The 21,011-nt window shown below is 37.2% G+C and overlaps 1 protein-coding gene across 14 annotated transcripts in view; it reads right to left on the bottom strand.

Moving 5' to 3' along the window:
- APC (APC regulator of WNT signaling pathway) overlaps positions 1–21,011 on the bottom strand; it is a 147,348-nt gene that overhangs the window by 26,710 nt on the left and 99,627 nt on the right. For 9 of the 14 annotated variants that reach the window (XM_012470101.3, XM_012470106.2, XM_012470105.3 and 6 more), the window contains 3 exons: positions 17,617–17,721; positions 4,013–4,111; positions 1,109–1,487 (listed from right to left, as the gene is read on the bottom strand). In XM_012470101.3, coding sequence (XP_012325524.2) covers positions 1,109–1,487; positions 4,013–4,111; positions 17,617–17,721 — 583 coding nt within the window. The remainder of the gene's footprint in view (positions 1–1,108; positions 1,488–4,012; positions 4,112–17,616; positions 17,722–21,011) is intronic. The other 5 variants (XM_064376219.1, XM_064376216.1, XM_064376218.1 and 2 more) reach the window with 1 other exon arrangement.

The raw sequence follows: 21,011 nt of genomic DNA, 5'->3' as shown, positions 1-21,011 counted from the left end.
CTGGGCTCAAGCAATCCTCCTGTCTCAGCCTCCCAAAGTGCTGGGATTACAGGCATGAACACCACACCTGGCCTTTCTTATTCTTGAACATTTTTAGATTTCAAATAAATTCACCTTCATACTTAAGCTTAACAAAAATCTGCTACAGCTTCATAAGTCATGTCTGTATCATCTCCTCTTCTACTCCTCACATCAAAAGGCTGATACAGTAGAATCATCTACTTGTCATGCACGTACGTGTGTGTGTGTGTGTGTGTGTGTGTGTGTGTGTGTCAGTTTTTACCAGGTGAAAGGAAGGTCTTACCTTACATACTTACTGCTTTTTGTTCCTGGCTACAGGAATGAAATAAGTTACATTCTCACAGGTCCTAACTTCCATGCTGCTCCTGAGGAGTGGGGCCAGTTTCTATGAGTCCCTTCCTGAGTGAAGAGCTGGGTGGATTATCACTCCCAGCAAGTGGGGCCCATTGTCTACAGCTGGATGGTACACTAGGAAGAGCATTGAGCTGAGAGTCAGGAGGTATGGGTTCTGTTCCTGGTTCTACCACTTACTAGGTGTGAGGCCATGGTTAAGTCCTTTAGCTCTTGTAAGCCCCAGTTTCTTCATCTGTAAAATGGAGATAATACCTTCCCTTCTTATTTCACTAGGTTATTGTGAGGAGCAAATTAACATAACAGACGTAATGCTGCTCTGTGTCCCCTGAATATGATGATATACAAATGTAAAAGATTATGGTTTGGACACTAATACCTGAAGGAACTTATGTAAAGTCGCTTTAATTTATGAAATGAGCTTCAGCTATGAAGTGAAAGATGGCAACATAATTGCTCAGATTCTTTCTAGCTCTACTAAGGCCCTACATGCTATGACTGTATAAATTTCTCTTGACTTGCTGTTCTTATAGTAGTGTACATAACATTTTCCTTGGCTAAATTTTTCTAGGGAAATACAGACTTAAGCTTTTAAATATGGCAGTAGCATAAATGGCTGACATGAATTTCCTTCTCTTAGTCACACAGACAACATACTAACTAAAAATATTTTCTATTTAAAAATTTCACATTTGCTTTCAAACATGCGCTATGATGTACACTATAGAGAACATACTTGGATTTTTGTCCTGGTCCATGCCTTGTTCATGGGCTTCCTGCCACTCCCAACAGGTTTCACAGTAAGCGCGTATCTGTTCCAAAAGATGAAGGACTCGGATTTCACGCCTGCCTCTCTTGTCATCAGGCTGTGAGTGAATGATGTTGTGGAGAGCTGCACTGGCCCTGGCCCGAGCCTCTTTACTGCCCCGGGAATTTCCCAACAATACAGAGTCTTTGTCATTGCCATGTAAAAGCTGGATGAGGAGAGGAAGACATCCAGACTGTCGCATGGATATACAGCTGTCTTGGGAGCTAGACATAGCTAGCAAAGTTCGCGACATATCATCCTTATCATGAGTACCAAGCATTGACAACAATGAATACACCATTTCCACCTGTGGGCCAAATGAGTTTAGAAACAAAATTATGACTTTAATATCCAAAAGCCAAAACCAATTAAGTGATGAATGGGATATTTACTCTAACTCAAAAAAAAAAAAGAAAGAAAGAAAGAAAAAAAATCAATAATCCCTGCCACCCCTCACAAAAAAAAAAAAAACAAAAAACCTTTCCAGGATGAAGAAACCAGTATTATTTCAAAATCTACGTATCATCACCAATTTGTTTATGTAAGTAAATGATACGAGTGGTAATATACAGTATTAAAAGAAAAAGTAGGTTCTTGCATACTCACTAACAAACTGTTAGTGCTGTTTGCCTAGATCAGTTGGTGCTAATCACATTGACCATAATCAGTGAAAACTAACTGATTTCACACACACACAGAATGCAGTTTATCTAAATTCTTTACATAGTTTAAAATTTTATCTTACTTCTTTTAATCTATACCTATAAGCAATAAATAGAAAACAATTATAATTACTAATTCTCAGCCATCACTAATTCTTGTCAGATAATACTGTTAAAACTATATGATTAAAAATTTTAAAATATTTTGTCATAAAAAGGAAAATGCCATGATCATATTGAGAGTGAGAGCCAAGATTTGTAGTCAATTTTTTAAAAAGCAACGGTTCTAATTACTCTCTGACAATAAATTCTAAGTATTTACTTAGAGCAGATTAGAAACAGGAGCCCAGTTATCCTGGATCACGATCCACTCATTTCAAAGATAGAGGATATTATATAAAAGTAGAGACTAGTACATAAAGAATGCATCATCTCTGTAATTCAGTGGTTCTCAATTGGGGGCAATTTTGCCCCCAACAGGACACATTTGACAATATCTTGACAATATCTTAGAGACATTTTTGGTTGTCACAACTGCAGGGTGGGTATTTTAAGGGAATCTAGTAAGTAGAGACCAGGGATGCTACTATACATTCTACAATGCAACAAAGAATTATCTGGCCAATAGTGCTGAGGTTTAGAAGTGCTGCCTTAAATATGTAAAGACACACATACTTTAAGATATGAAAGTTTTTGGAAAGCAGTATAGGACTATGGACAAATGGGTTTTCATCAGAGCAAGGTTCAAATTTTGGCTTTACCTCTTAGGAGCAAGCTGTGTGGTGCTATTATAGTTAAGCTATTTGATTTCTCTGAGTCTCAGTTTTCTAAGCTGCAAAATGGAGAAATTTACCTACCTAACAAGATTTTCTCCATTAAGATGAAATAAATTAATACATGTATAGGATAGTAGCTGGCAATCAAAATACATAGTAGGGTCTTAATGTTATCAAGCATAAATCACTTCAAAAGGAAACAGAATTCTAATTGCCAGTTTTCATATAACAGTGCTCTTAAAGATTCGAGATTTTCTTTATAGTAAAAACTAATGTTGAGGTTAGATCTGGAATTCAATTTACATGCCTAAAATTTTTTTTGCTTCAGTTTTCGCATTTAGAGGAATATTAACACTTCACAGGATTTTTGAGGTGACCAGAGATAATGTACATATAACTCTTGGCACAGTTATTGGCATATAAGAGGTCCCAAGAAGTAACTACTGTGAATTATAAAAAGGATTAAGCCTCATAGTAAGAGTATCATTGATTATTTTAAAATTCATTACTAAAATCAACATTAGTTATTTCAGTAATACGTTTCCCCAGAGCTATTATATTATTTACAGTAAAGAAAGAGTATATAGAGTATGTTGTGAAAACAATTAACGGAATTATTTAGCATTAACTGGAAATATGTTGTTTAGTAATATTAGAATTTCATCTTTGTTAATATTAAAATCTCTGATGGGTCAGGTGCAGTTGCTCACACCTGTAATCCCAGCACTTTGGGAGGCCAAGGCAGGTGGATCACCTGAGGTCAGGAGTTCGAGACTAGCCTGGCCAACATGGTGAAACCCCACCTCTACTAAAAATACAAAAATTAGCTGGGTGCGGTGGCATGTGCCTGTAAACCTAGCTACTCAGGAGGCTGAGGCAGGAGAATCGCTTGAACCGGGGAGGTGGAGGTTGCAGTGAGCCAAGATCGCATCACTGCATTCCAGCCTGTGCAAGAACAAGACTCCACTTCAAAAAGTAATAATAATAATAATAAATAAAATCTCTGACTTTAAAATAATAATAAAGTAACTATTTTCCTTTTCTTTGTTTTTGAAATGGAGTTTCACTCTTGTTGCCCAGACCTGAATGCAATGGTGTGATCTCAGCTCACCGCAACCTCTGCCTCCAGAGTTCAAACGATTCTCCTGCCTCAGCCTCTTGAGTAGCTGGAATTACAGCCATGTGCCACCGCGCCCAGCTAATTTTGTATTTTCAGTAGAGATGGGGTTTCACCATGTTGGTCAGGCTGGTCTAGAACTCCCGGCCTCAAGTGATCCACCTGTCTTGGCCTCCCAAAGTGCTGGGATTACAGGTGTGAACCACCACGCCTGGCCAAGAACATCTTGGCAAAGTATTCATAGCATTAGTGACCAGGGTTTGTAATCTTCTGTTACCTTGGTTCCCAGATGACTTGTCAGCCTTCGAGGTGCAGAGTGTGTGCTACTAGAACTCAAAACACTGGCTGTTTCGTGGTCCATTCGTGTAGTTGAACCCTAAAAATTAAGCAAATTATAGATAGTGTAATTTAGACTATAGGTAAATACAGATAACTTCACGTTACGGTACACCAAATGAAATGTCTTTAGGATAAACAAATACATCAGAAAAAGTATGACCATTTTAACTGTTCAAAATATTTTTTACCTATAAACTTACTAAGTATATTTTAGAGAAAAACTAAAGAAAAGAGGATTTCTTGCATATGAGCATTAAACTCCAGTATGGACCTAACCAAAGACTGAAGAAATTCTAGGGTAGTAATTTTTCATAGATAAAAAGAAAGAAAATGACATTCAGATAAATATAAGTTGACTGATGGGAAGCAATGAAGGAATGTTCAAATTACGAAATGCTCCAAATTGCCAGAAAACTAAGTATGAATTTAGCTACGGTGCAAGTTCTCCAAGATCTCACAGTTTAGAAAGGGCTGTTTGAAACTTTTACTGGAGAAAGACATCAAAACATAAATGACTGCAGCCGGGCCTGTAATCCCAGGTGCTCAAGAGGCTGAGGCAGAAGAATTGCTTGAACCTAGGAGGTGGAGGTTGCAGTGAGCCAAGATCGAGCTATTGCACTTCAGCCCAGGCAAATGTGAAACTCCGTCCCAAAAAAAAAACAAAAACAAACAAACAAACAAACAAATAAAAACCATAAATGACTGCAGTGCAATATGATATAAATACCACAGTAGAAGAATGAACAAAATACTAAGAGAAAACAGGAAGAAAGAAATTACTGCTTAGGGACTATTAGAGGCTGTATACAATCAGTAACATTTAAGGCAGGCATTCTGTGACAGGAGACTGATGGAGGAGACTGTGCAAAGGTGCCAATACAGAGAGCATGGAGTGTTCCAACGTAATGTAGATAGAATGCAAGGTGTGTGGTGGGAGAGAAAGGTTGGGTTAAATTATTAAGTACCTCGTGTAATTTCAAAGATGTTGCTGTCAAGCTGTGGACGCTGTGGAGTTACTGGACTTCAGGCAGAATGGTACAATCAAAATTATGTCTCAAAAAACAGATGGAGAAATCACAGGTAGGAAATGAGGGAGAGGGTATTTTCAGTAGTTGAGTGGTTCTGAGGGCACAAACTAAGGCAGTGAGAATAGAGAAGTGGGGATGCCCCTGAAGGATACTTAGGGGGTCAAATTAATTGGTTTGAATAACTTGATTGGTGAGTAGAGAGGCTGGGAATTGGCCGGGTGAGGTAGCTCATGCCTGTAATTCCAGAACTTTGGGAGGCCAAGGTGGGCAGATCACCTGAGGTCGGGAGTTCGAGACTAGGCTGACCAACATGGAGAAACCCCATCTTTACTAAAAATACAAAATTAGCTGGGTGTGGTGGTGCATGTCTGTAATCCCATCTACTTGGGAGGCTGAGGCAGGAGAATTGCTTGAACCCAGGAGGCAGAGATTGTGGTGAGCCAAGATCACGCCATTGCACTCCAGCCTGGGCAACAAGAGCAAAACTCTATCTCATAAAAAAAAAAAAAAAAAAAAAAAAAAGATCTGAGATAAATATCTGAGACCTATCAAAATATAAGCCATACCTAAATCCATTCATTAATAATTAAGAAAATGACTATAAGAAGTATCAGCAATATTTGCAGGCACTGTTTTGCAGTTCTCAACCTTGGAAAATGAAAAGCTAAAATGTAAGTTATCTGAGGACAGAAACTTTATTCTGTTCACTGCTGCATTCTTAGTACCAAGGATGGTCTTAGGTTTAGTAGGTATCCACAAAATATTTGATATTTGTTGAATTATGAATAAATGAGGAGCTATCAGTAAAATTCATAAGAATGTCAAGATGCAGGACATCATTCTAATTGTCTTTTAGGTATGGATGCTTTGGCTAACTGGAGAAGGGAAAGAGAAAACCACAATGGAAGTAATAGGTTTTGAGGACTGTGAGATGGCACCTCCCACTCCAGAGAGGACAAGGGGTAGAATTTTGGAACCAACACACCTTATAATTTCCTTTTGTGCATAAATTTCATTTTTGGTGATTTTTTTTTTTAAGAGACGAGATTTCACTATGTTGCTCAGGCTGGCTTTGAACTCTTGGGCTCAAGTGATCCTCTCATGTCAGACTCCAGAGTAGCTGGGACTGTAAGCGTGAGCCAATGAACCTAGCTATGGTGACGTGTTAGGAACGTTTTCTCCCTGTTAGCTAGCAGCCTTACTGTTTGCCAGTTAACTTCCACTTTGGTAGATAACACAGAAAACTGTTAACAATGCATTTCTAAGTGATTCATCAGGATTCTAATAAGTAATAATTAAGTGCTCAACCAGAGATTTCTGAATTCATTATAAATTCCTTGTTCAAATTTGTTATAAATTTGTTATAAAGTCCTTAAAATAGGTAATACTCCAAAGTTAATTTTTATGAGAGCTGCTTAGAACTTCTGTGTAAGTCACGTTATAAGCCAAGGTTAGGTTTTCCTAACTAGTGCGCAAAACTATTTTAGATCATCATTCACAATAAATAGCTATTTCAGATGAGCATTTTTATAGCGAAAACTACATTTATCAAAACTCATTCAACTGTACACTTAAAATGGGTGCATTTTATTGCATGCTAATCTTTCTTCAACAAAAGTGATCTTAAAAAAATCCAAACTTGAGAGGTTTTTAAAAATGTGTCCCCATATAAAAGCAAGAAAATCTACTTACTCATACTCGCACAGGGAAGTCTGGGGTTGGACTGAGAATACCAGTTTAGAGTCCAGAGTGCCTCCCCTTTCCAGTGGCTACTTCCTTTGTGGGTCTGGACTCTTTATGTCTGATTAGTCCTTCAGGGACACTTCTAGGACACAGCTAATTAGAACTCCTCCTTAGGGAAGGGAAAAGAGGCAGCAAGACTCATCTTACATCTTTTTCCACTGCCACCAGCTACTGACTGCTTCTGGAATGGTCTTTAAATCCACATGCAACCAAGCAACAAATATTGCCTGAGCCCCTGCTACTTTCCAGATAGTATCTTAGTCACCAAGGATATAACTGAATAAGACACTGTCACCCACACTACACACAGAATCTAGACGAGGAGCTGAACATGAAAATATATGTGGGTAAGTGCTTTGACAGAGACTGTATGAACACACAGGAAGACACACAATTTAGTCTCGGCAGTACAGGGAAGGCTTCCTGAAAAAGTGGCATCTGAATTTGAACATGAATTATGAGGAGGAATTTAGTTAATAAAAAGAATGAGGGGGATTAGCCACAGGGCAGCCCAGGCAGAGGCAGAGGCATTAAGCAAGGATCAGAAAGAACATGGTATGTTTGTGTTTGTGTGTGTGTGTGTGTGTGTGTGGAGAGGAAGGGGAGGGAGAACTACAAATAAATCTGAAGATAAATAAGGAGCTCTCTCTGGTTGTAACAAATAGAGGATAGATCTGAGGGACCGAGACTCAGGCTAACAAGGATAGTTGGGGCTTATTTTTTCAGTAAATTCAGACAAGGGATCTTTTTTCTTAGTCTGTAGTAGAAGGGAAACGAGTCTTTGTTCTGAAGCAAACACACAATCTTTGAAGATATCTATATATTTTTACTGTTTGTAGGAAGCCTCTAAGATAGATCTTTACCTCCTGGTATTCATGCCCTTTTGTAATTCCTTCCCCTTTAGTCCTGGCTAGATTTAGTGACTTGCTTCTAGTGAATAAAACGCTAGAGGTGATGAGAAGCACTCCCAAGATAAGGTTACAAAGACTGTGACTTCCATCTTAGGGACCCGCTCTTCTTCCCTCTAAGGGAAGCCAGTTACCATGCTGTGAACTGCCCTGTGGTGAGGCCCATGTAAAGAACTGATGTCTCTCTGGCTGACAGCCAATGAGGGTCTGAGGCCTTCAATAGCCAGAAGTGAGCTTAGAAGCAGATCCTACCCTGGCTATGCCCTGAGATGACTGCAGCCCCAGTCAACACCTTCAAGTCTTGTGGGAGACCCTGAACCAGAGACAGGCAGCTCAGATGCAACAGGATTTCTGATCCACAGAAGCAAAAATAAATGTCTACGAATGCCATTAAGTTTTGGGGGCAATTTGTTATGCAGTAATAGGTAACTAATGTACTACTTGAAACAAAAGAAAACGGGAGGTTTAATTATGAAACAAGGGAAAATCTGTTTCCACAATAAAACATGTTTCTGATATTCACTTCAGTGTAGACACCAAATCTCTTCTAAGCTTTGGTCTTAGTATCCTCCTATATAGCATCTCAATTTTGAGACACTTCTCATTCCCTCAATCCGTCTCAGTAGAAATTTAGATGTATTTATTATTAGGAGATACCAAGAGGTATACATACCTGTATTCTCCCTGAGCCTAGACTTTGGTCCATGAGAGTCTTTCTTGGGCCTTTTATTAAGGCTAGACCTGAGTCAACTTCTTTCAGAGGGACTAGAGTCTCTCTATCCACCAGAAATGGTATAGTTAACTTCCTAAGAATTGTTTCTCACCCAACTCATAACTAAATTCTGACGAAACTTAAATGTGATGAACTTTCTCACAACCTCAAGATCTGCTAAGTCAGTCATGATTGCACATCCCTTGAATCAGTCTTGCTCACCGTCCAAAGATAGAAGCACTCGCTATATCATTCCTGACTCTCAGTGTCAAACTGTGTGAGACCCTATTTCCCACGGTCCTCCTTCCTATCCAACCTGCCAGTAGAATCCACGTTCAATGCTTTATAAATACCCATATATCTTCAACTTTTTACTTCATTCTCCTTTTATATCCTGGCCTTCAACTTTCTCTAAGACATTGCTGCTGCTGCTTTTTTTTTTTTTTTTTTTTTTTTGTAAAATGGAGTCTTGCTCTGTTGCCCAAGCTGGAGTGCAGTGGCATGATCTCAGCTGACTGCAAACTCCAGCTCCCAGATTCAAGTGATTCTCCTGCCTCAGCCTCCTGAGTAGCTGGGAGTACAGGCGTGTGCCACCATGCCTGGCTAATTTTTGTATTTTTAGTAGAGACAGGGTTTCACCATGTTGGTCAGGCTAGTCTCAAACTCCTGACCTCAAGTAAGACATTGCTTCTTTGAAATGACTAGCACATCCATTTCTATGTATTGCAGGTTGGATTTCTTGTGGTTGTCACTTTCATAACTCTCTTGCTAGTTTTTAACAGCTTTGTCCTGAAGTTATTTCATCCCACTTGTCTGGAAACACTGCAAACACAGATGAATCCAATTGTCTGTTTTCTCTACACCCTAACATGAAGTGTTGGGCAGCATTTGAGAAATTTGAGCATGTGAAAAACTCATGTAAGTCTTTAGGATGCTGTCCATATACATTTATGGTCACCAGTACACCTGGACCCTCCGTGCTATAACTGCCATCTTTTTGTTTCCCTTGTTAGCTTTCCTTCGGCTATTTTTGATATGCCTCATTATATAAAACTGTGGCTCTTCTCTTACTACATGTAACTTTACCTTCTACTTTACAGAAAAATAGAAGCCAACAGATAAAATTTCTTCAACTTTGCCAGGCATGGTGGCTCACACCTGTCATCCCAGCACTTTGGGAGGCCGAGGCAGGTGAATCACGAATTCAGGAGTTCAACTGCTTAAATCCGGGAGGCAGAGGTTGCAGTGAGCCAAGATCGTGCCACTGCTTTCCAGCCTGGGTGACAGAGCTAGACTCCGTCTCAAAAAAAAAAAAAATTTCCTCAACTTCTTGCTAACCAGACCCATCAAATTACCTGCATATAAAGCTCCATCTTTTGCTGTGACGTTGGAGTTCCCCTCCTCCTATCTAAGGTCAATCCCTTTACACGTGCTCTGGATCCTTTCTCTCCCCATTTCTCTTTGTTCTTAGGGATCTTCAACTATTTAACAAGTAGAATCTGTCAAGCTTAAGGGTTGGATTTGAGAGTGTTAAGGGGAAGGAGAAGTCAAGAATGACTCCCGTGTTTCTGTTAGGCAGCTAAAAGGGTGGTGATGCAATTTAGTAATAGCACTAGATGAGAAGGAAGTTTGTGAGAGAAAATAATGAGGCTAGTTTTGAAAAAATGTTAAATTTAAATTTAAAAATGTTAGGTCTGAGACATCAAAGCAGAAATGTGGCACACCTGTAATCCCAGCAACTCAAGAGGCTGAGGCAGGACTACTTGAGACCAGTTCGAGTTTAATACTAGCTTGGGGAACAGAGGGAGCCTAGGGCATGGTGGTGAGTGCCTATAGTACCAGCTACTCGGGAGGATTGCTTAGGACCAGTAATTCAAGGTTGCAGTAAGCTGTGATTGTACCACTGCACACTAGCCTGGGTGACACAGTGAGGTCCTGACTAAAAACAGAAACAAAAACAAAAACAAAAAAACCCCACAGAAAACCATAAAGAAAAAAAAAAAACACTTCAGTTCTTCAATAAATAAATGGCAAGAAAACAAAAAGAAGGAACCTACAGATTAGTAGAGAAATCAGAGTTATACCAATGAATTCATATTCATGGACCTTATAGGGAGCCTGAGGCAAATAAACGATGAAAAAGACATTTATGGAACAACTGCAAGTTTGAATACTGACTGGATACATAAGGCTATTAAGCAATTACTATTAGAGTCTTTGGAGATGTAATAATGGCACTGCAGCATTTATTTTTTATTTTATTATTATATTTCAAGTTCTGGGGTACATGTGTAGAACATGCAGGTTTGTTACATAGGCATACACATGCCATGGTGGTTGGCTGCATCCATCACTACGTCATTTACATTAGGTATTTCTCCTAATGTTATCCCTCCCCTAGCCCTCCACCCCCAGACAGGCCCTGTGTGTGATGTTCCACTCCCTGCGTCCATGTGTTCTCATTGTTCAATTCCCACTTATGAGTGAGAACATGTGGTGTTTGGTTTTCTGTTCTTGTGTTAGTTTGCTGAGAATGATGGTTTCCAGCTTCATTCACGTCCCAGGCCAGAGTGCAGTGACATGACCCTGGCTCACTGCAACCCCCATCTCCTAGATTCAAGCAATTCTCCTGCCTCAGCCTCCCGAGTAGCTGGGGCTAAGGGTACGCGCCACTACACTCGGTTAACTTTTGTATTTTTAGTAGAGATGGGGTTTCGCCATGTTGGCCAGGCTGGTCTTGAACTCCTGACCTCAGGTGAACCTTGGCCTACCAAAGTGCTGGGATTATAGGCGTGAGCCACCACGCCTGGCTAGTTACGTATTTTTAATAAGCACTTTTATCTTTTGTAAATACACAGTGAAATAGTTAGGGAAGAAGTGGTGATGATGCCTAGAATCTTAAAAAATAAAATGGGAGTTTAAGGTGAATGGGGTACATGTGGATATTAATCATATTATTGTCTTTGTATATGTTTAAAATTTTCCATAAGACAAAGTTTTAAAAACTAGTAGCAGCAGAGTGAGTTTTTCTATCATTCCATCTCTTTCCAACTTTTGATTGAACTTTATTATTATATACTGGCTATTACCAGAGATCTGGTTCTAAATTTCAAGTAGAAAAGCTGGAGTTGCTTGAAAAAAAGAAAAAAATAGCGGAAGAAAATGGATTAAAAACTTCCATATGTATAAACCATATACAGATATGAAAAGATATCTTAGAAGTATTATTAAATGGCAAGAGCAAGTTGTAGTATAGTATATAAAATATTGTTTATATAAAAAACATTATATATATGTGGTTGTATCAAAAGTAGCAATGTAACTTATAAAAAGAATAAAGGATACTGGAAAAACTAATTTCTTAAATTCTTCAAGTTACAAAAACCCAGAACTCCCTAACATACAATTGCCACAGTAAACTGTCAAATTGTAATTGCCAAAGAAACACTCTGATATACAGAAGATACTCAGTCAAAACTTTCTATGGACCGGGCATGGTGGTGCATGCTTGTAGTCCCAGCACTTTGACTTTACCTTTCTTTTTTTTTTTTTTTCCTTGAGACAGACTCTTGCTCTGTCACCCAGACTGGAGTGCAGTGGCACAATCTCAGCTCACTGCAACCTCTGCCTCCCAGGTTCAAGTGATTCTCCTGCCTCAGCCTCCCAAGTAGCTGGGATTATAGGCACACGCCACCACGCCCAGCTAGTTTTCGTACTTTTAGTAGAGATGGGGTTTCACCATGTTGGCGAGGTTGAACTCCTGACCTCAAGTGATCTCAGCCTCCCAAAGGGCTGGGATTACATGTGTGAGCACTGTGCCCGGCCAATCCCCGCACTTTGGGAGGCCAGTGCTGGAGGACTGCTTGAGCTTGGGAATTCAAAACCAGGCTGGGCAACACAGTGAGATCCTGCCTCTACAAAAAATAAAAAAGTTAGCCAGGTGCAGTGGTGTGCACCTGTGGCCCCACTATCCAGGAGGCTGAGGTGGAAGAATGGCTTCAGCCTGGGAGGCAGAGGTTGCAATAAGCTGAGATTGCACCACTGTATTCCAGTCTGGGTGACAGAGTGAGACTCTGTCTCAAAAAAGAAGAAAAAAAAAAAAAGAAAAGAAAGGAAAAGAAAAGTTGAGAACCAACTAATAAATTATACACATAGTTATATGCTAAGCAAGCAGGGATCTGGCCTGTATAATTTACTCCTAAGCTTTTCCTTCCATTTAACTTCCATGAGAGATTAAAAACAGATCAAGGAACCCCTTTTTCAAAAATTTATTTATTTATTTATTTATTTATTTATTTATTAGCAGGGATGTTAGTCGGCCTTCCAACCACCAAATATTTATTGTTATCTGTTATTTATCAGGGATTGTAGGGGTATGAAAATGAACAAAACTAAATAGAATCCTTGCCTTTCTGGAGCTTACAGTCGAGTGGGGGAAACACAAATATTAATCAAATCATCACACAAATCAATGTAAAACTGCAAATGTAGTAGTCTTTAAAGGAGCGGAACATGCTATGATAGCCTATGATAGTGAGATTTCATCTATATGAGCCTCTCTGAGAAACTGGTGCTTATGCTCAGACACACATGAACTGGTGTTAATTGAGCAAAATGGGATAAAATGGGCACTACATGGAACAGGTACAGATGTGCACAGGAGAACGCCCAGTAAATATGAGATACTGAGAGAAGGCCAGTGTGGAAGTGGTGATAGCAAGATGTGACACAAAGCTGACAAGATAGGTAGGGGCCAGGTTATATGGTCCCAATAAATGGTTACCATTTTTCTAAGAATCAAGGGAAGCCAATGAAAGATTTTACAAACAGAATGATTGTGGGCAGGAAATCAGGTGAGAAAAGGGGTAGAAGAAATTCCCACATGGTGGTGAACAGAATCACTCTAGCACAGGAACTTTGACAGAGCATGCTACTGTGATCCTGAGAAAGTCAAAGAGACTGATCTTCATTTTCAATTAATGTCGGTGGCTTCTGTCTTTGGAGCAAATAAAACAAAGCAAACTAATAAACCCCAAGAGGTGGTCATGTGTATAGATCCTATTAAGATAGATGAAAGGATTACTGGCATAACAAATCACGGTTCCACAGACACAGATAGCAATCAGGATCTCAGAATAGCTGTAATATTGTTTTAAAACAGTGCTTGAAAGTCACCAAACAGTATTAGCAGCATAAGTGCCATACAAACACCAATTTGGTGGGCAAGTCTATGATTGCTACTGCTAAACAAACATACTTGTTATGTTTACATCTGAATCCATAGCACTATTAGAGTTCGTCACTTGAAGGAGGAATGAATACTAGGCCCTGATTTACTATTTTCAATAGGTCTTCTCTTCTGCCATCCCTATACTGACATAAATAACATGATGTATGTCATGGCAGGACTCTGAAGTAAGACTTTGCAGTCTTAACCTAAACTACCACAAAACAGAACAGTGCTTTCTTCTATTTTCCCAAAATGAAAATAGTTCTTAGTTGTTATAAATTATAAAAATAATACATGTTAATTACAAAAAATAAAACAATGCACAAAAGAATAAATAAGTAAAAACCACAAAAATCCCAACACTCAGAGATAACTATCATTAACATTTTAAAGAACATTTTCCTGAACATTTCTCTATGCATATACACACATTTTATATACATGCATAATGAGATCATACATACTTGCTCTTAACATTTTATTTTTATTTTTTAGACAAATAAAAAATTGTCTAAAAAATTAAAAAAAATTTTTTTTTTTTTGCCCTGTCACCCAGGTTGGAATGCAGCGGTGTGATCACAGCCCACTGCAGCCTTAACCTCCTGGGCTCAAGTGATCCTTTCACCACAGCCTCCCAAGTAGCTGAGACTACCACTCCTGGCTAATTTTTTTTTTTTTTTGTAGAGAAGAGGTTTCCCTATGTTGCCCAGGCTGGTCTTGAACTTCTACCCGTAAGCAATCCTCCCCACTTGGCCTCCCTAAGTAAGTGTGTAAGTGTGAGCCACCACGCCCAGCATATTTGCTTTTTTAAAACTGAAAAGATGATAATTGGCAGGGTGCAGTGGCTCACGCCTGTAATCCCAGCACTTTGGGAGGCTGACATGGGCGGATCACAAGGTGAAGAGACGGAGATCATCCTGGCTAACATGGTAAAACCCCATATCAAATAAAAATGCGAAAATTAGTAGGGCATGGTGGTACAAGTCTGTAGTCCCAGCTACTCAGGAGGCTAAGGTAGGAGAATCGCTTGAACCCAGGAGGCAGAGGTTGCAGTGAGCCAAGATCGCACCACTGCACTCCAGCCTGGCAACAGAGTGAGACTATGTCTCAAAAAAAAAAAAAGTTATAATTACCTAACTCAATAATATTTATTAATATTCAACATAAATGCTCACTCTCTGCCGGGTACATACTAGTTGTTTGGCATATAGTGGGGAACAGGTGTGGCTTAAAGGACTTTAAAAAGGAAGGAAGACAATTAAACCAAAGGTAAATTGTGCTAAGCACTCTGAGAGCAGGAATACAGAATATCAAAGAGTACTTTATTTATTCCAGGTAGGTGGAGAGAAGGAAAATGTCTAGGAAGTAGTGATATTTAAACTGAGAGGAAGGATGAGTAAAACATACACAATGAACTGAAGCAGAAGAGAGTTCTAGACAAAAAGAATCTCCTGTGGAAGGCCTGGACATACTCAAGGAACTAAAGAAGCTGAAATTGAGGGAGTGGTGAGAGATAGGGGCAAATATTGTGAGATACTCTTGGAAGAGTAAGCAATGTGAAGAATCTGGATTCTAGGATATGGGAAGTGAGTAGCCACTGAAAGGTTTAAACAAATAAGTTATATAATCAGATTTGTGTTTTAGAAAAAGAACTGATTATAAAATGAAGGATATACTCGAAAAGGCAAGGCTGAAGGCTAAAAGTTTACATAAATAGAGATGTGACTTATCATTTTTAATATTTGCATGGATGTACCATATAGGTTCCATGAGGCCAGGGACTGTCTTCAATTCTCAATTCCGGAGTCCAACACAGTATCTGGCATATAATACATATTTGTTAATTTAAAGACAATTATTAATAGTTGTTACCAAAAGCATTTGTTACCTTTTACTAAACACTGATTATATGCCAGGGACAGTGTTAAATGTATCTTGCATTTAACTCTCCCAACTGTTCTATGAAGTAGAGGTTTTACCATCATCTTATTTTACTAATGAGGAAACACTCAAGTTCAGAGAGTTTTTGTTACTAAGGTCGTTAGTAAGGGAGTGTGATTTCCTAGGTTTGGTGACTCCAGAGCCACTTAACAACTAATCTACAGCTGACTAGTAATTTAACCAATTTATGACAAATGTCCATTTAGGTTATTCCTCAGTTTTTGCTATTGTTAATATTATAACAAATCTCTTCAAACATGTCTGATCACTCTTGACTGATTATCTCATTAGCATAAAATCTTAGATGTTGCAATGATGAGCTTTACAACAGGCACATTATATGTAATGTTAGATGCATTTGACAAAATTCCTCTCCAGAAAGGTTTCATGTCATACAATTAAAAGCAATATATGAGAATGCCTGTTTGTGCACCATTACGAATACTGAGTGTTATTGATCTTTGCCAACCCAATGGCCCCATACAAAATCTCACTTTAGTTTTAATTTGTATTTCTATATCATTATTAGTAAAGTTGATCATCTTTCCATATGTTTATGAGTCATTTTAATTTCTTCTTTTATTTCCTGTTTATGTCCTTTGCCCATTTTAATTTTATTTTTTAAATTTTATTTTATTTTTTTACTTCCATGATGGCTTGGAACCATTTTAAGACAGTCTTTAAATAGTTGGTTTATAAATACCATTTTTTGCATCTTTAATTTTAACTTTTTACACATTATAAATGTTTGCAAATAACGTGATCTTGGTTGGTTGTTTTGGAATCTCGCTATGATTTTCTGACATACTGAAGTCTCATGCTGTAATGTGAAATCTATTAATCCTTTCTTTATGGGTGTCCCACCTACAACATGATTATAAAAATGCTACCCACATTTTCTTCTAATCTTTTTACATTTTTAATAGTTTTCACCTTGAAATTAAACCTAATCTACTTAGAATTTATTTTAATGTAGTTAAGTGTAATACGGATCCAATTATCATAGCCAGCTTACTGGACAGGTAGGGTTTCCAAAGTACATAATAATTGGAAGATGAACCAAAGTACTAAGAGTAGGTCTATTCCTAAGTAAATATTTTTTTCTGTAATATGAGATTGAATTTTTCTTCCTTCTACATATCTGTAGGAATATATAAACGTTCCAACTAATTCCCTAAACAAAAGACAGAGAAATAACTCAAATGTGTTGTTTAAATGTAATTGCCTTTGTCTTAATTCACCACTTATTTTCCAGTATAATGCTAACTAGTAAAACTGAATAAAGTATGTGTAACTCAGTAAAATAAATTAAAATACTTAAGTATAAGACATTTTAAGCTTTACATTTTAATGAACTAATAGAAGCACATTCTTTTTAAAAACAATACTATCAAAAGTAACCTAGAAAGACTAAGAAAATTTTCTGTATCAACAGTAGAAAAATTACCTTTAAGAACAACTTAGTGAAATTCTGTTTTTAAAAAGTCGTTTATTTAAAGACAATTACCAATTATCTTTTTCAGTAAGATTTGGATTTCTAGATTTATGTAATCTTTAAGTACAACAGAAAAGAACAAAGCCTTTATGATAATTAAGAAAAAAACCATAAGAATGTCTCTGTACTGAATATCTTAGTGAAAGAGCAAACCTATTCAAGGGAAGCAAAAATAACTAGGTCACATCATATATACAATCAAAATACAACTTGAGTCATTTTTTTTAAAAAATACATTAATCATTTCAGACTAAAACATAAACACACAATCTATAGCTATAGAAATAGATCTAGAAATCTTTACAGCATTATTGTTGATATAATAATGAGAAATTACAGCACGCTGGTACTGAATGCTTCTGGAAATATTCATTCAGGACTAAGAAAATAGGTAAGATTTATAGATCACTCTGAGAACCATCCCACTTCACACTTTTCTGAATATTTAAATAATTTTTTTAAATACGGTAAAATAATTTATTTACCTGACCATTACCAGAAGTTGCCATGTTGATTTCTGCCACTCCTTGACCTTCATTCTGCCGCTCAGCTTCATGTGAGCCAGTTTCATGCTTGTTCTGAGATGACCTCTGTTAACACGGAGTTAATATCATTACATACAAAAATGATGTGCGCTTTCTTAAACCCCCAGCTTTTTTTCTTTTTTGTTTTAAAGCGCTAAATGCATCAATTATACAGACTAATAAAGGCATGGAACTGTGTGTTACACTTCATAACCTCCAGTATGGTTAGCGGTCGACTATCTCAGTAAAAGGAAAGTGAAGTATGTCCCTTGAGCATTAGAGCTGCACAAGACAAAGGATTTTCTGAGACTCACAGGAATGCTATCCTCTACCAGCTGTGCTCACATTACTATTAGGAATATAACCCAAGTAGAACAAATAACTATCTTTTCTGTAAGGTCACATGATTCTGGCATTTAATGGAGCTGCAAATAAAACAGTTAAACTATTATCTAAGTGTACAAATATCTTCTACTTAGGTATATTTACACACACACACACACACACACACATACACATCTTCTAATAAAAGTTAGGTGAAATAAAATGATAGGCTCTTAGATTCTGATATGAATAAAACACAAAGCCTTTTCTAATGCAACCACCATCTGTTAACAGGAAATTAAAATGACAGATTATATCCAGTAAAAGCAGTCATTTCAAGACAGATTATCTCTAGTACAAAGCAGTCACTTTATAAAAATACCAACATAAAATAAAAGAAATAAAAGAATTTCTCACTGTCTTTTATAGAAATACCTATATGCTTGTTCTAGGAAAACAATATCCTAAAATAAAAATTATACATTAAAAATCTGACCTAACAGTAGGTAATTAAATTACAAAATGATTCCTAATGGAATTTCTTTAAAAATCAAGCTTTCCTAGATAATTTTTAAAATGTGACTTAAAAATTAACTTATATACATTTCCATCAATAAACTAGCATTAGTTATGTGCTGGCAAAAGTGAGGTAGCATTCAGTAATTCAGAAACAGAATAATAAATAGTACCATGTGAAAATCACGCTATAAAATTCAACAAAATCCATAAGAAAAGATATGACGTCAACCTAGAGACAAAATGAATTTAAGACTACAAAGATTTGACACTAACATAAGTGAAGATGTCAATATATTTAAAGAAAATTACTGACCATCTACTATGTTAGTTACTTGCATTAGATGCTGGGGAATACAGTGATAGCAAAACTACACATTGTTCTATGCTGTCTTGGACTTCACAGTTTAGTCAGGGACACTGTCAAATAATGACAGAAATAACAAAGGTAAAACTGACAACTGCTATGAACGAAGGATACAAAGTGCTATAAGCATATATAAGAGGGATATGATATAGTCTGGAGGTTTGGGGAAGAGCTCTCTTAGGAAGTGCTGTCTGAGTGAAGACTTGAAGAATAAATGGGAGTAAACTAAGCAAACGACAGGGGTAGAAGATGAGTGTTCTGGGTAAAACAGATCATATGCAGAGGACCCAAGGTAGGATGGAGCATGGCTTGTTTTAGCACATCAAAGAATCATGGTATGGCTGAAGCACCAAAAACAAGGAGGAAAGTAGTAGGACAAAAAGAATACGGTAAAAAAAAAATTCTGATTTTGCTGCTTTTTCTGTAATTCTTAGATGGCATTCTTGCCTTTTCTACTCATAAGTTATAGTGAGGCCACAGCATGACTGCCCACATACTACTAATATATTAATGGAAAAAGTTGTATGTAAATTTATTTATTTTTAAGACAAATTTTAAATGGTCTAAGTAGGGAGGAAACACAGGAAAGACTAGTTAGGAGCTAACATATTCATCTAAGTGTGAGACAGTGGCACTTAGTGGGTAAAATTTGGAAGTAAAGGCAGAGAAAATAATATATTGAGTAAATGCTAAGAAAAAGAAAGCCAGTGTAGCAACATTAATAACAAACAAAATGAAATTCAAGGTTAACAGCATTAAATAAAATAAAATAGAGGGCTATTTTATATTATACAAATAAAAGATTCAATCAACTAGAAAAAATGTGACTATTGATTTAGAAATATCAAAACCTGTTAGATGCAGCAAAACAGTAATAATTAGAAGGAAAGATGGAGGGGGAAGAACTAATTGTAACTAAAGCTATTCAATTAAAAACAAAACACTAACTATTTAGAAATCATTTAAAAAATAGACCATAACAAATTTGCTTAAGGAAAAAAGACACATAAAAACTACAGTAGAAAGCCAAAAGGTCATAACAAGTAGAATGCTAAATACATCAATACCAACAGAACTGAAAAGGAACAAAAAAATACTGCTTTTTTTCTGGTCCTTACAAAGGGCCAGGAAAAAAGGGTCCACTGCAAAAATGAACACATTCTTTAAATTGCAAATATTTGACTTATATTGGCTTAAGATAGTCATGTTAAACTGTTTTTAGGATTATGACTATCACACTGTACCTAAACTGTCTACTTGGCAAATAGATATTTCAAATTCCGATGTACTAAATCCAAAGTTCCTCAGATATTAAAAAAGCCAGACATAGATGAAAATGGTTTTTAAAAGAACTATTTCTTTGTAATCTCTTTCAGCTGACTTTTTGGGGAAGGGGGGATACTTACCCCCATAGCTCCAAATAACCTGCTTCAATGGCTAGTTCTGCATTTTTCAGTTTAATGCTTTCAGTTCCATTTAATTGTTATATAAAATTTTTACTATTTACATTACTTTGACTATTAAATTCTAATTATAGCTGGCAGGTGGTATACTATGATTATTTTCCTTTACAAATTCTTGTCCATGGAGTTAAAGGTTATCTTTATTGTCCTGTTTATTTGATTATCTGGGTACATGACTTATCCTCAGTTTCTCTCCTACTGTGTAAATTTCCTTTCCTTTCAATACATTCAGAAACAGCAGGTATTCTACTGATTTCATCTTCTTGGACTTAATCTCTCCTGGAATGCTCTCAATAGTTCTAATACAGACTGACTGCTTTCTTTACCATTTACCTCAGGATGGCCCTTCATCTTTACTCTGGGGCTCATCTCTTTCTCTTGTATTACATGCCCTCGGTCTTGAGTCCTCAGAATTCATTTTTCTTGCTTTACATTTTCATTTCACTTGAGTATATCCTTCAATAGGTTCCAGAAAAGGGTGCATGAGAAAAACCTATTCTTGACTTCGCCTATCTAAAAGTGTCTTTATTCCACTCTCAAATTTAACACTTTGACTAAAGGCTAGAATGGTATAATAAAAATACATCTGGTCTTTGTTCATTTGTACCTGGCAGAGAGCTTCAAATACCTTTGGAATTTTTTGAGTGATGGGGGGTGTGTTATGCTAATGAGGCAACTCAGGGCAA

This window comes from Aotus nancymaae, unplaced genomic scaffold, assembly GCF_030222135.1.
Source record: "Aotus nancymaae isolate 86718 unplaced genomic scaffold, 86718_ANA_hifiasm-v0.15.2.pri h1tg000014l, whole genome shotgun sequence".
NCBI lineage: Eukaryota > Metazoa > Chordata > Mammalia > Primates > Aotidae > Aotus > Aotus nancymaae.
Note: the sequence above shows the minus strand (reverse complement) of the source record. Positions and strands in the feature narration are given on the sequence as shown.